Source organism: Scatophagus argus, chromosome 7, assembly GCF_020382885.2.
Source record: "Scatophagus argus isolate fScaArg1 chromosome 7, fScaArg1.pri, whole genome shotgun sequence".
NCBI lineage: Eukaryota > Metazoa > Chordata > Actinopteri > Scatophagidae > Scatophagus > Scatophagus argus.
The window spans coordinates 26,088,855-26,104,271 of NC_058499.1; the positions used below are offsets into that span (position 1 = coordinate 26,088,855).

Consider the following 15,417-nt stretch of genomic DNA (forward strand, 5'->3'; position numbering starts at 1 on the left):
TAAATTATTTTGTGCACATAGAATACTGTATGTACAGCATTACTGTTCTGTTACTGTTACTGTTGGTATCCATCCTGTGACCATGTCGCTTCCCACAACATCACGCACATTGCACCAGGAGGGATATTGGTGATACTAACTTTCACTTATAGGGAAAGGCAGACTTAGAACCTACAGGTGGATACTGGGTGGGGCTTTTGAAATGTGTGTGTCTTTGGGTTATTCTGGGTAGTTATATGGTTGTGTTAGGCAGCCAGTCTCATTTGAATAGCTAGTGTGGAGGAGGGCAAAGAGAGACTTAGAGTTATACTTTGACAGCAAAAGGTCAATGTCATTATGATGTTAGCTTGGTTCTTTAATTGGAAGACCAAGAACTGACCAGAGAGATCTTCAGTTCACAGAAGTACAATTTATTTAGGTCACAGGTAAAGTATGGCAGCGCTGGACTCGGAGTGACCGGGCTCTCGCAGGATCTCAGTCAGAAGGAGCCCGAATATCCGATTGTGGTTTACATTTATCTTCGTGGGCTGGGTCTGCCCAGTACAGAAGTTGGACTTACTTGCAACCGAGGGTCATTGCTATCTCTAAGGTGAACAGGCCAACCACTGTTCACGTGCACTTCCTGAAATGTGGTATCAAACATGTGTGGATGTTGTTATTGAAGCGCATAACTACTGTAACAGACCTAGAGAGATTAGAGAAGGACACAGTAGGTTACATGAGTTCAGTAAGAAAATACAAATCTAAGTAGAAAAATACAAATCTAAAGTGTACAAAGTAAAGGCCAATTATAACAATGACAAAACACATTTTGAAGAATGTATTAATGAAATAATTAGTCAGTTAAAGATTTAGAAATGTCCGATGGGTTAAAATTGATTGAGTGATCACATTTTAAGCTAATAACCCTTGCACTCAAGGGTTATTTGCACTAAGTTGTACTGACCAGTTATTTGACTTCACTTGAATGGTATTAATAAACTGTTTCATTGCGCCCCATTGTTATTGCACTCAGTGGTTTGTCACACCCAGTGGGTTATTGCCCTCAAAGGTTTACCACTATTGTAGTACAGACTAAAGAAGGAAGAGTCTGGAAGTTATTCCTTACCAGTTCAGTCTAAATGTGACATTGTCCTCACCTGGTACGTGTTCCTATTGTTATTGAACAGTATTGTACATGCAGCAGCATCCCCACTGCTTGTTTTTTTTTTTGTTATTTTGTTTTTTGATCAAATTGAACACAAATGTTGCTGTTCAGAATAAAGAACCCAAAAAGACAGGTTTGTGTCCTGTGCTGGTTAAATTTTTCCAGGTTCCACTAATTTGATCCAATGTAGTTCAAATGTTTCAAAATTAAAAAAAACTTAATGACTAAAAGAGGGGGATGCAAAATCACACATTTGGTACCCCAAGCCTTGTAGTGGAGATGCAGCTGCTCTGCTTGCTCCATTACTAAGGTGTCTATGGCTGCAATGTCCATGAGCAACCACTGTGATAAGCATTTTTAACTTAAGCATAAGTTTGTTCATTTAATTTTCAAATTTGGTAAAATTTTAAAAAGTTGATGTAAAACATACATCAACTGTTGTCCCTTTGGCTGGATAGCTAACCTTACCAAAGCTAGTTAGTGTATTACAAAGTCAGTATGTCCTGTACCAACATCAGTGTAGGAAAAGACATAAACAAGACTTTTATAGCAGCAAATAATTATTAATTTAATTTTTAAACTTGTTTAAGTTTCATTCAGCACAACATCATGCTTTGCTGCACTGACTGTGTTGCTCAGATTGGTTGTAAGTCCACACAATTGTATCCACAGACATTATGGTCTGTATTATGGTTGCCTGTTGATAACTCCCCTTGGAAACCGAAAATGAAAAGAGAAATTCCAATCTAATACACATTTGTAAATTCATACGCATAAACTAATACGCATTTGTGACATGCTAACAAAACAGCCAAATAGTGGTGCTATGCTCGTGTTATGCTATCATGTTAAGAATGAGCTGTTAGCTGACCCATTTCTTATTCAGCTAGAAGCTATGTTTGGAAGCAGTGAGGTTGTCTGTCCTTTTAACTGACACTTTCACCATCTAAATAAGTCCACTGTCAAACAAGCAAAACACAAAGAAAAAAACAATGTTTACACTAGTATAATTCATATTCATTTATGGATGGCCTATGGTGAAAATCACAAGTATATTTTTGCCAATAGTCCACTCAAAAAGTTGTAGTGTAACTTAATGTTAGCCACATACAAAATTTTTAATGGTTAGCTGGTTGGGGGATAACCTCTGTGCAGCACCCATATAACCAATAAGGATACCTGTAGTTTCTGTGGTGTTGCCAACTTTCATTTTTTCTCCTTCCTCAATGGTTCTTACATCATTATGAACGTGCTACTTTCTGATAAAAGTATCAGAAACTGGTTCAGAGCTTCACATTAGTGCCAGATGCCTCTGACTCCTCACAGAACCGAGTTTAATAAATTATGTTTACTATTTGGACTACTTTTTTGTTTATTAAGACAGACGACATGACATGAACTTCTGAGTTAAACTGGGCTGCTTCAGGTCATAATAGGAATATGAACCATTTGAAATGCAAGAATAGGATATTCCCTCATCAGTTTTTGTTTTTTATTATTTTTTTTATCTTCCATTGTGATGTATTTTCAATTCAGTTCAATACAGAGAGACCCAACATTCCCCAAGCACTAGGTAATAGTGTTGAGGAAAAATAGTTTTTTAGAAGGCAGAAACCTAGGAGCAGACTCCTGCTCTAGGTGGGTGAGCATCTGCCTTGACTAACTGGGTGCAGAAAGCACAGGACACAAAGAAGGAAAGGGAGGCGGGGAGAAGACAAACTGTCAGACATGTGTAGCAACAGCTATAACACAGCACTGAAAGGTAAAATTAATAATAGTACCAACGAGGGGGGAACAACACAACTCAACATTTATTCAATGTCCTTTGCAGTTGACATCAGGACTTACTAAACCCCATTTATAATACATTAGGGAGCAGAGTGCTAAGTGAGGCAGCCAGGATTTTGCTAACAATTGTGGAGGGAGATTCAGATTTAGAGCTGTCTGAAGACGAGGTGGAGGATGGCCAGAGAGAGGAAGAAGATGAAAAGTCAGAGGAGGATACTGCAGTGTTGAGGAGCCTTGTGTTATCGATAAGGAGCAATGTGTAAGCTGGGATTTGAAGGTTATTGGTATTACAGTGTGTAAAAAGGGAAATGAAAGCAGTTTTAGTTCACATTGTTGATCAAACACACACACACACACACACACACACACACACACAGAGACACAGTACACAATCATTCAAAAATTTGATCTGGTGAACTACTGATCCTGTTGATTTACATATATCAGCTAAAAGTGCATTAAACTTTTATGTCTCCTTTCTGTATCACTTAAATTTCAACCCTATTGTGGAAGAGAACAATTCTAATGACAATGCTGGACACATCTGTCAGAATTAGAAGCTCTTTGAGTACGTCTAACAGTACATTGATGACCAAGTTTTTAAAGAAATGTCAGAACAAACAAATAACAGGTGTTCATCACTGGAGAAGGTCTAAACACGACACCAGAGACAAGACAAGACAAGACAACTTTATTTGTATAGCCCATTTTTACAAGCAGTTTGCCTCAAAGGGCTTAACATAACATCAGCAACATCCTCTGCCCTTCGACCCTCACATCGACTAAGGAAAAACTCCCAGAAAAACCTTTAACAGGAAAAAATGGAAGAAACCTCAGGGTGAGCAACAGAGGAGGGATCCCTCACCCAGGACGGGCAGACGTGCAATGGATGTTGTACAGGCGGGAAAGCAGTTAACAACATGAGATATGAGACAGATGGGGAATGTTCAGTCAGGGGAGAGCTGATGGAGGCAGCTCCTGGTGGGAAGGCTGGGCTGTTAACAGGGAAAGCAGGAGCAGCAGGTTGGTTGATGAGCAGGGATGGCAGGCAGGGCAGAAGCACAGGGAAGGAGGTGATGCAGGTGGAGGTTGGTGTCAGTCAATGGAGCTCTGGAGAAATCTGTGAAGGCACAGAGAGAGTGTGAGACACCAAGGCCAGACTGCACAGTATAACAGATAAAGACAGAACAGCAAATGTGTAGAAGGAGAGGAGAAGAGATGGCTCCCTGTGTCCTGATGAGTCCCCCAGCAGTCTAAGCCTGTGGCAGCATAGCTATAAAATGATTCAGTTACCTGAGCCAGTCCTAACTATAAGCTCTATCATAGAGGAATGTTTTTAGCCTGGACTTAAATGTGGAGAGAGTGTCTGCCTCTCTGACCCATACACAGAGTTGGTTCCACAGTAGTGGAGCACGGCAGCTGAAGGCTCTACCTCCCAGTCTGTTTTTAGAGATACTGGGAACCACTAGCAGACTTGCATTCTACTGAGGCAATAAAGAACAATCAGGTCCTTAAGATAGGATGGAGCTTTGTTATTGAGAGCCTAAGTCAATAGAAGGATTTAGAAGTCTATTCCATATCCTACAGGAAGCCAATGAAGTGAGGCTAAAGAGATGAGATATGCTCTCTCTTATTAACTCATGTCAGTACCCTTGCTGCAGCATAGCTGTACAACTCTACTGAAAACAGGTATACAACTTTTAATAATAATTACTGCAGCTCACAGATGAAGTTAAATGGCTTTTCAATTAAAATGCATTGTTATATTTTTTTGTTTATTTTCATGGTTGCTGTCTCTTCAGTCACACGCACCACGCGATATAAATACACTGAATAGCAACCTAACCAATACCATAACACAGTAAGCCCAAATAAGTCAAACAAATGCAGTCACAGTAAAAATGTCCTGTTTGTGTCTTCTGTTGTGTGTCTCCTCAGGACTCGTTGTGATCTGAACGCTGAGGATCTGAATCGTCAGTGGTGTAAACCAGACCTCATCCTTAGTCCAACCATCTACCATGCCAAGGGCTTCCTCTACTACCTCAGCAGTATAGGACAAACTCCACTGGTGAATTACACATGCTCTTCTATCTTGTAAAGTTGTCAGGTTGATACACTGACATTACTCAAGTAGTTCAGCTTAAAAATACTTTGTTCAAAGAAGTTGTAGATGACAAAATGTTGTATTTAGAACATGCAGAAGTGAGTAAAAACAAGATTATGTCCTAGAGCCAAATCCATTTTGTCTTTCACATTCTAATCTGAGCCTATACAAGCATCCATCTGATGTTGTTCAATGATTTTTTAAAATCACAGAATAGATGACATTCCAGCTGCAAGACTTAGCAGTTAGATTAGGTTTGATAATGTCTGGTTATTTAAATTTTAATAAGTGAGTAGAAAGAAAAGCCAATAATGAACTGACCTTAACTGGCTTATTTAATTGTTGCTGTAGGCAGACATGAAAAACTACTACCTTAAAAAAGATGTGTTAACCCTTCCACAGCCAGGATATTTGTGCTTTAAAAAACATGATCCATTATACAATACTACAGTGCAGTACTGACACACCCCACAATTAGGACTCTCTCACCTGATCTCATATTTCCTGCTTTATTGTGCTCTGTTTACCTGCTGAATGGGTTTTGCTTTATACTTCCTGTCTTTGTTTAATTCCCACCACTGTGATTACTACCTGCAGACTAAATTACTTTAACCTATTCCTTGTTATCTCCAGCATATATAGTATATCTGTGCCTCACTCTGCCTGTTGTCAGTTCACTATGTACTCTCCAGTCATACATATCAGCAATCTCGCTAGTGTTCTGACCATCAAAGCACAGAGTGTGTTAAAATATGCTGGCTCTATACATTCTTTTAGCCTGCTGCTGAGGCCTGACACTCCACCACTCTTCTGTCCATGCCTGCTGCGTCTTCTTATAGTCCTCATTGGAGCCACTATAAATCACCTCCATATTTTATCCCTGTTGTCACACTATCCACATTAGTTCTTTTTTATTATGACAACAATGTCTCCCTAGCCTTGAAAGAAAACTATGGTTTATCATGCCTTGGGTTTTATTGTAATGACTTAGGCCATCCTTCTATCAGCTATGATAATACTGAAGACACTAAAATCATTACTGACATGAGTACTGGGAGCATAAAAATTGGTTCAATAGCTTTATATCTGCCCCTCCAATTATTAATTATTATTTTTAGTTATCCTGCTTAATTTTTCTCTGCTATATAATCACAAGTGAAGCCAGCTTTGCACTGTCACCTATAAAAATACCTCCATATGTAATCACAGTTGTTTCCCTCAGCAATGTCCCATCAAGATTCACCAAAAATGGACAGAACATTGCTTCATTAATTCAAACAAAAGTTTCTTACCCTGTAAATGAGTGAAAAGTTTTACCTTGGTGTTTTTGCTATGAATACTACCTTAATGAAAGAAATGAATCAACAACATAAAGCAAGATTTAGAACACAAGATGTGACATTACATCATAACTCATGGGATAACCATCCAACATCTTACCTGGTTACAACTGTCACCAGCGATGCAGCTCCTAATTACTTTGCAAGAAGAACTACATAAAATTCCTGAACTAACTTTGCTGTTAGTAACTTGACCATTGACTGAAATTACCAAGTAAAAGACATGCTTAATGTAGTGTGTTAGCCAGTCAGATTACTAAAAACAGTTTTGTTGCAATATAAAATTCTAAATTAAAATAAATCAAATAATTAAATATAAAATCACTCAACACTCAAGATCTAGATTTTCATAACTAATTATGAATTCATCTCACGTTAGTTAACAAAGTTTATGTGACATAAACACAGTTCGGCTGTTCAGTTCAGCAGCAATTTGAGTTTTATATTCAAATAGATGAACATTTTATTACTGATATTACTTTCCCCAGTGTACATGTTCTAGTTGTCATTTCCTCCTCACTCAGTTCTCCTGGACAAAATATCCTTTAGGATCAGACACCACAGAATCCGTCTAAGATGCTTTTCTTCATCTTCACTACTAGTTTCATTTAGTTGGAGCATTTGTGTGGAAGTTTCAAGTCAGGTCCCTCAGTTTCTCTTCTTTTTCTTGTCTTGCAGGTTTTCTGTGACTACCACGGCCACTCTAGAAAGAAAAATGTCTTCCTGTATGGCTGCAGTGTGAAGGAGACTCTCTGGCAGTCTGGCTCTGCTGTTAATACTGTAGGACTGAAAGAGGACCCTGGATATAGGGTGAGACACATACTGGCAGAAGCCCATGTGCAAGTGTGTGCCAGCCAGTTCAGTTTGAAATGCTGACGTATATATTTTTCCCTAGACCATTGCAAAGACCTTGGATCGCATCGCACCAGCCTTTTCTTTCAATAGCTGCAACTATTTGGTAATAATTCACTAATAATCAATAATTTATCACAAAAATAATGTGATATTAAAACCAAATTATATTTGAACTGTTTCCATTTTCAGCTCCAAATTAATTTCTCATTTTAACTTGTCAGGTGGAGAAGTCTCGCTCTGCCACAGCCAGGGTGGTCGTCTGGAGGGAAATGGGTGTGCTGAGAAGTTATACCATGGAGAGTACTTACAATGGTTGCAACCAGGGACTATACAAGGTGCACAGCAAATTTTGTAGTGTTAAATCAACTTCGGTTGATTTACGTCATTTCTAACGCTGTGTTTATTTTGTCCCAATCTTCGCAGAGTTAATTTAACACTTCCTAAAGTGTTAATACAATGCAGATCCAATGTTAAAATAACTCTATCCAGAGATAAAAATGAACTCCGTGTAACACTAGAGGTAGCAATCCCTGAGGGTGTGTCAAGAGAGGCATGGTTACATAACTCTGTGGGAGTTGAGTCCCAAACACTGTCCTATGACACCAACTCTCTTACTCAGTTGAGTTAGTTCCCGAGTCATATAAAAGATTAGTTCATATTGAATGAATCGTTCACGAACGAAACACCACTAATGACCAGGATGCAGACACAGCACATACAGTCCCTTGCACCCATCAGCAGAGACTTTAATCAAGCCTCTTTATCTTCCACCCTCCTCACTTTACACAGCATGTGAAATGCCACACCAGGGACAACAGGACGCTGGACCATTTGTATGCCAATGTCAAGGATGCACACATCTCCGCCCCCCTCCCCCTGCTCAAACGTTCTTATCACTGTCTCATTTATCTGCTCCCTGAATACACACCCAGGGTTAAAAGGGAACCTGCACAGAAAAAGTCTGTGAAAGTGTGGACTGATGAGGGTGATGAGGGGAGACACTTTACAGCTCTCATGGTGATGACATCAATTGCCTGGCCAACTACATCACAGACATCAACATCTGTGTGGAGAACACTTTACCAACCCGGATGGCTTAAGCTTAAAGCCCTGCGGAACCAGAAGAAGAGGGCTTTCTTTTCTGGGGACAGAGTGGAGCAGAAAAGAGTTCAGTGTGAACTCAAGTACGCAATCAGGCGGGCCAAGAACAGCTACAAGAAGAAGCTGGAGGAGCGGCTGGAGCACATAAACACATGAGATATGTGGAGGGGCCTAAAGATCATCTCAGGACATGGACTGAGTGGAGCCAGAGGGACAGAGGGCTGAATGTGATCAGCACTACCACCATCACCCGACCATCACCATCTTCACCTTCACCTCCCATCACCCCCCGTCTTCATACCACTTCACACCAGCCCCCTCCGCCACGATCCCGTACTGTCCAACTCCCCCGCTCCTTAACATCAGAAGAAGAAGAAGAATCACTTTATTGGCAGTATATATATTTTCACATACACACACTGAATTTTGTCTTCTGCATGTGATCCATCCTTAGTTGAACACACACATGCAACACCTGGCAAATTACATGCAGTGAAACACACACAGGAGCAGTGGGGTTAAGTGCCTTGGGCGTGTTAAGGGCACATCAGCCGGCTAATGAAGGGGGGGAGCAATTTTTCTTTTTTTCGCATTAATCGCTCCACCACACCCAAATTTTTCCTGCCCGTCCGGTGGGGGAATTGAACCAGTGACCTTCCAATCACAAGTCGCTTCTCCAACCTCTAGGCCACGGCTGCCCCCAAGTGAGACCAAGTGAGGAGACAACTGAGGCGGCTGAAGAGCAGGAAAGCTGCAGGACCAGACGGGATCAGCCCCAGACTGCTTTAGGGACTGTGCTGACCAGCCCTGTGAGGTGGTCATGTACATCTTCAGCCTGAGCCTTAGTCTGGAGAGGGTCCCTGTCCTGTGGAAAACCTCCTGTGTGATTCCAGTTTCTTAAGACTGCACACGCCAAGGAGCCAAACCACTACAGACCTGTTGCCTTGACCTCCCACCTGATGAAGACCATGGAGAGGCTCATCCTCAGCCACCTTCACTCTGTGGTGAGCACTGCGATGGACACGCTGCAGTTTGCCTACAGGTCAAACATCGGGGTGGATGATGCTGTAATCTACCTGCTGCACTGGATGTTGACTCACCTGGAGCACTGTGAGAATCATTTGACTGCTTGGATCATACTACACTATCTTTCCAACAGGCCACAGCATGTGAGACTGCGTAACTGTGTTTCTGAGGTGGTGGTCTGCAACATGGGGGCCCCAGGGATCTCTCACCTTTCCTCTTCACCCTTTACGCTTCGGACTTCACCTACAACACCAGCAGATGTCACTTACAGAAGTTCTCTGATGACTCAGCCATTGTTGGCTGTGTGTCTGAGGGGAATGAGACGGAGTACAGGTCAGTCATCGTGGACTTTGTGGACTGGTGTGAGCGCAACCACCTGACTTCTGGAGAAGGACATTATCACTTACATCAGTGAACGTCCAGGGCTCGGACATTGAGATGGTGGACAGTTTTAAGTATCTGGGTGTCCACCTCAACCATAAACTGGACTGGTCACATAACACAGATGGCCTGTACAAGAAGGGCCAAAGTTGCCTCCACCTTCTGAGGAGACTGAGGTTCTTTGGAGTGTGCAGGCCCCTCCTAATGACTTTTTATGACTCTGTGGTAGCCTCTGCTATTCAATACAATACAATTAAACAATTAAACAATTACTGGAACAGGAAGAGACTGAACAAGCTGGTCAGGAGGGCCAGCTCTGTCCTGGGCTGCCCACTGGACTCCGTGGAGGAGGTGGGTGAGAGGAGGATGTTAGCCAAGCTGACATCCATCATGGACAACACCTTTCACCCTCTGCATCAGACAGTGGAGGCTCTGAGCATCTCCTTCAGACTGCTACACCCTCAGTGCAGGAAGGAGCACTACCTTCATTCCTACTGCTGTCAGACTGTACAACTCAACAGTCTAGATTACAAGATTAATACAGGCTGGGGTCCACCACACCAGAAAGGACCCCAGGTACAGGCAGTGCAAAGACATCCCTGAGACCGTTCAGCACATAACAGCAGAGTGTAAGATGCAGGCAGGAAAGTTATACATTTTGGAACGCCATAACCAAGTGGCAGGCATAGTACTCTATTGGTCAGCTGGTGTGCCCTTGAGCAACCCCCCTAATTGCTCCCCGGGCGCCTGACATGGCAGCCCACTGCTCCTGTGTGTTCCACTGCATGTTGCATGTGTGTGTGTGTGTGTGTGTGTTTCAATCAGTGCTGGGTTAAATGCAGAGAAAGAATTCCGGTATATGTAAAAGATATACTGACAAAATAAAGCTTGAAGTTGAAGTTGAGGTGGTATTTCACACCATTATGCATTATGCATTACGCTCACTTGACAAGAACTGTGCCTACCGTTGAAAGCGGACAAAATCTGCAATCTTACGTCTGCACAAGAAGTCAGAAAAACACTCCATTCCAAATTATTGAAATGGTTTATCACACCCATACATAAATTTGTAAGCAGTGTCCAGTTGTTTTGATTATGACAGTATACCTTGAAAGGTGATCTGTGATCTCTGGTCATGATTTAATAATTGAAGCAAAGAGGATGTTAAAATTCTCAAAAAACAGACAAAAAAAACCCCCAAAAACATCTAAGATAAGAAAAGATCTGAAGAAAAGAAGAAGTCTTTCATTGATCACCAAAGGGGAAATTCAATCTCAGGATCATCTCAGGACAGAATAAATGAATGAGCTGAAAACTGCGACAGCTTGTCACGCAGGGTGTGAGCCAGGTTATCCAGAATGGTTCCAAACTTGTCCCTGATCCTCCTCTCTGCTGCTGACTTGAGACTGTCCAGCTCCAGACCGACCACTGAGCTGGCTTTCCTCACAAGCTTGTTTAATCTGTTGGCCTCTCCAGCTTTTATGCAATCAGAGTGCGCTGGCAACTCTGTACAGATTTGAAACACTGACAGTCTAAATTTTTGACAGATTAATCCTCCATGTTGGACTATTAATGTTTTTGATTTATTTATGTAATTTGAGAAGGACAATTCTGCCCACAACACATCAGGGACTATCACCAGTTAATTTGACAACCACTTAAACTGTCACACCGACAACCCCGTGGGTCTTATTATTCTATAACAGCACTGTAATCATAAGGTAAATAACTCAGCGCCCTGTTATTAGTCTATTATTAGAGTTATCAGGTTATGATTGTGATTGTGTCTTTTGTTGTCTTTCTATAAACTTTCAACAAGGAAGTAACATTCAGTTACAGCTGAGCTCAACATCCTTTTCAGAGAGAGCATAAGCTTCCCATTTGATTACACACATTTCTTTATACCTGTGCATATGTGTGTATGCAGGGTCTGCAGTTAGGAACCAGGGAGCTGCAAGAGATGGGCATGAAGTTCTGCCAAAGTTTGCTTTCTTTAATCAAAGACCCAAAGGCTTTTTACAGCAAGAGACTCATCAGCCACATCGATTTGGACCACAATATTCTGGACCACAAGTCTCACAAGTAAGACACCATCCTCATAATGTCTATGTAATATGTCCATTTTTGTCAAAATACTTTAAAGGAGTAGAAAAATGTCCTGCTGACTATATGATACACAACATAAGATAAGAAAAGATAAGATAAGGTAAGAACTTTATGGATCCCACAGGAAATTGTTGTGCCAGGGTTGCAACACAAAGAAGCATACAAAACATGCATTAACGTAGATAACGTTTAACATTAGGGATCCCATCTAATGTTTGGCACAAAGCGGGACACACTGCATTGCAAGTGTCATCGCTAGTTCCAACCAACAGGGTTGTCATTTCCACACCCACTGGCCATATTGTAGAAATAGCAAATGAAGAGCTCTCTCTCTTCCAGAGAGGCTGTAGGTCGTCTGTAAAGAGGAGGGAGAAAGAGAGAGGCTTTTAAATTATTTCTTTTATGATTTATTGGTTTATTTATGGTTGATTGATTTAACCATTTTAACAGGATAAATTAAATTAACAAAATGTGTGGGTCTAGGTAAAAAAAAATGGATTTATAGCGTTTTGGAAAAGAGCTCTTCAAATGTAAATGAGGTGTTTTCAGACCCATTGTAGGTGTACTGCTATTTTCAGGCACCAGAAAGCGAATGAACCACATAAACCCAGTCTTAAACCAATGGTGCACTATTTTTCCTGCTATTTAAACGGTGCACTATTCACACAGTAAGAAGTGCCTCTATAGGCCAGTTCACAATGTACGCACACTCTGCTTGTTGCACACTAGTGATACTCAGATCAGCTTTGACATCATCTGAATCTGTATGTAAATTTTCATCCATCTGCCATCCCAGATCAGCACCTGCATGGACACTTAACTCTACCTCTACTGGTCCTTCTAAGCTATATTGTCTTTCAAATTATGTTGAATGTTTCCAGGTGATTTCGTCAATGTGTATTATATTGATATGAGTATTTTCTTTAGTAATTTACTTTAATGACTGGAGAGGCGGCTTTCAGTAAGTAAAAAAAAAATCAAGACAAACAGTAGTGTCACTCCAGCAAATATTGTGACACATTTAAACAGGAAAACTAAAAACTGAAGTTATAAATTTGACAAAACAGAGGAATATCACCAGAGGAAACAGATTCAAATTTTTATCTTATAAAATAAATACTTCAGACAGATTTGGATCTGTCTAAAATCCTTATCAGGTCAATGGCTGCTTTACTCCAAACAGTTTCATTTTATGAACCTTGACTGAATCTGTTTAATGTCACAATCATAGAAACACAGATATCATAGTTTTGACAATTGTCTCAGTCCTAAAAGGCTATTTGGCCGAGCGGTTACTGTTTACTGAATGTCAGATTGTCACTGCTGCAACACTGTGTGTAATACATTAATAGAAACAGAATGCAATCATTTAATATAGCTGTTTAACAACAACTTATTAATTTTGCTCATACCTTGAGAGCTACATAAAAACATGTCTTGCTAAAGTTTGATAACTGATTATTCAGCTTCCAAAAACGAGTGTGAACGTGCCAGTGGCCAATTTTTCGGTTTCCTTCGCTTGTCCTATGCGCATGATCAGGTGAGAATTCCTAAAACTCAGCACAGATGTTGTAAACTATGTCGGTGTTTGGTGAGCAATCAGTAGTTGTTTTCGAAAGGCATGGTGTCGTCCGAGACACCACCTCCATCTATCCGAGACGGAGTAGCTTTTCAGTGGAGGAAGTTCTGTGAGAATGAAGAAAGCAGCTGTTGTATTCTTTTAGGCCATGCCTGTTGTTCATCATCTGATAGACAGTGATGTATTTATCAGGGACACACAGTATTTGTTATCACGATGGGGTGTTTGAGTGCCCTAATGATCCTAGGAGCTATGTTGTTAGGGCTGTTTGCCTGTGGTAAGGTCTTCCAAGGCAAATTGGTCATTGGGGAGGGGCCAGACAACACCACTACAAAGAGGGAAAAACAAGGACAAGCGCACCCTACCCAGAGGATTACCGGGGCCCCATCCCCGGAGCCAGGCCTGGAGAAGCCTCCCATCGGCGAGCACCTGGAGGCCGGGCCTTCACCCATGGAACCCGTCTGGGCCCAGCCCAAGTCAGGGACATGTTCATTATTGTTCTCAGTGAGCTGCAGAACTGCACACAGCTTGCTCACACAGGCCTTCAGTACCTCGGGCTAATGCTGTCTGGACCAGGGGTCTTCCCAGGATGAAGCCTCTCCAACTCTCTTCTCACCTGGTCGGCAGTGATACCAAAGCTAGGTGTAGTTTTCTGGGGAGTGGCTGATGAGGCAGGAGAGCACTATTAGAGCTGCTACTGGGGAATTGGTTTAACTCATTAGCCCACTCAAGGTCCCCACCAACAGTGCCACTCTCTTTCCTGTTTAGGCCAGTGATTTCTCTCATCCTACTCCAAACAGCCCTTGCTTTATTGGAGTTCTGTCCTATCGCCTGAATTAAAGGCCCTCTTTTTTCACTGAGTAAGGTCTCAAGCTCATTCGTGACCCAAGGTTTATCATTTGGGTAACAACGGACCTTTTGTTGTGGAGATGGCATTGTCTACACAGAAACCAATATAGTCAGAGATACAAACTGTTAAACTATCTATGTCCTCCCTGTGAGCTTTATTGAAAATTTCCTAGTTCGTTGCTTCCAATGCACCATGAAGTGTCTATACACCCTCAGGGGACCACTTCCTCACTGTCTTATCTGTAGCTTGTTGTTGTTTAACCACAGGCTTAGGTGAGGTGTAAATAGGACTAGGTTGTGATCTGATCTACCGAGTAGGGGGGAGAACAGTAGATGTGTATGCGTTTTTGACATTTGCATAAAGCAGATCTAAAGTCTTGTTTTCTCTTGTGGTGCATTTAAGAAACTGATCAAAAGTGGGGAGAATTTTAGGCATGATTGTTCATATAAGCATGATTGAAGTCACCTGTAATGAGAATAAAAGCTTCAGGGTGTTCTGTAGGAGATCTGCTATGACAGAGTGGATGATGTCACAGCTTTCCCAGAAAGAGGGATGTAAACAGTGATGGCAATAACATTTGTAAATTCCCTTGAGAGATAGTATGGGTGCATTCTGATGGCAATGAGCTCGATGTTAGGGTTGCACACACGTCTTTTAACATGGTTATGACCCGGATTGCACCAGCGGGAATTCACCAGGACAGCCAGTCCCCCTCCTCTGCACTTGCTGCTCGAGGTAGTATCTCTGTCGGTTCTGATGGTGTGGAAGCCAGAGAGAGCCACAGCTGAATCCAGCGTCTGCTCCCGCAGCCACGTTTCAGAGAAGCACATGATGCTGCATTCCCTGTACTCTCTCTGTGTCCTGGTGAGCACTTCTAGCTCATCCATTTTATTGGCCAGTGACCGCATGTTTCCCATGATGACTGCAGGGACGCAGGACATAAATCTCCAGGCGTTGTTTGACACCCGCCCCACGTGCCCTTCGTCTTTTTCTTCACAGCTCCGGCAGTATGTCAAACTTTCCTCCCTACAGGAGGCTTGTGTTCCTTAGTGTGATCAGGTGGTTGCACGAGTACACAATGCCAGGAGTGCAACAGGCATGTCGCTCTCCAGCACGAAACTCAGTAAAACAAGAAGTCCA

At 41.8% G+C, this 15,417-nt stretch overlaps 1 protein-coding gene across 2 annotated transcripts in view; it reads left to right on the forward strand.

The window, feature by feature from the left end:
* The window catches only part of LOC124062041 (cytosolic carboxypeptidase 4-like), a 38,390-nt gene that overhangs the window by 16,480 nt on the left and 6,493 nt on the right, over window positions 1-15,417 (forward strand). For both annotated transcript variants that reach the window (XM_046394472.1, XM_046394471.1), the window contains 5 exons: window positions 4,874-5,003; window positions 7,058-7,189; window positions 7,275-7,337; window positions 7,456-7,569; window positions 11,670-11,824. In XM_046394472.1, coding sequence (XP_046250428.1) covers window positions 4,874-5,003; window positions 7,058-7,189; window positions 7,275-7,337; window positions 7,456-7,569; window positions 11,670-11,824 — 594 coding nt within the window. The remainder of the gene's footprint in view (window positions 1-4,873; window positions 5,004-7,057; window positions 7,190-7,274; window positions 7,338-7,455; window positions 7,570-11,669; window positions 11,825-15,417) is intronic.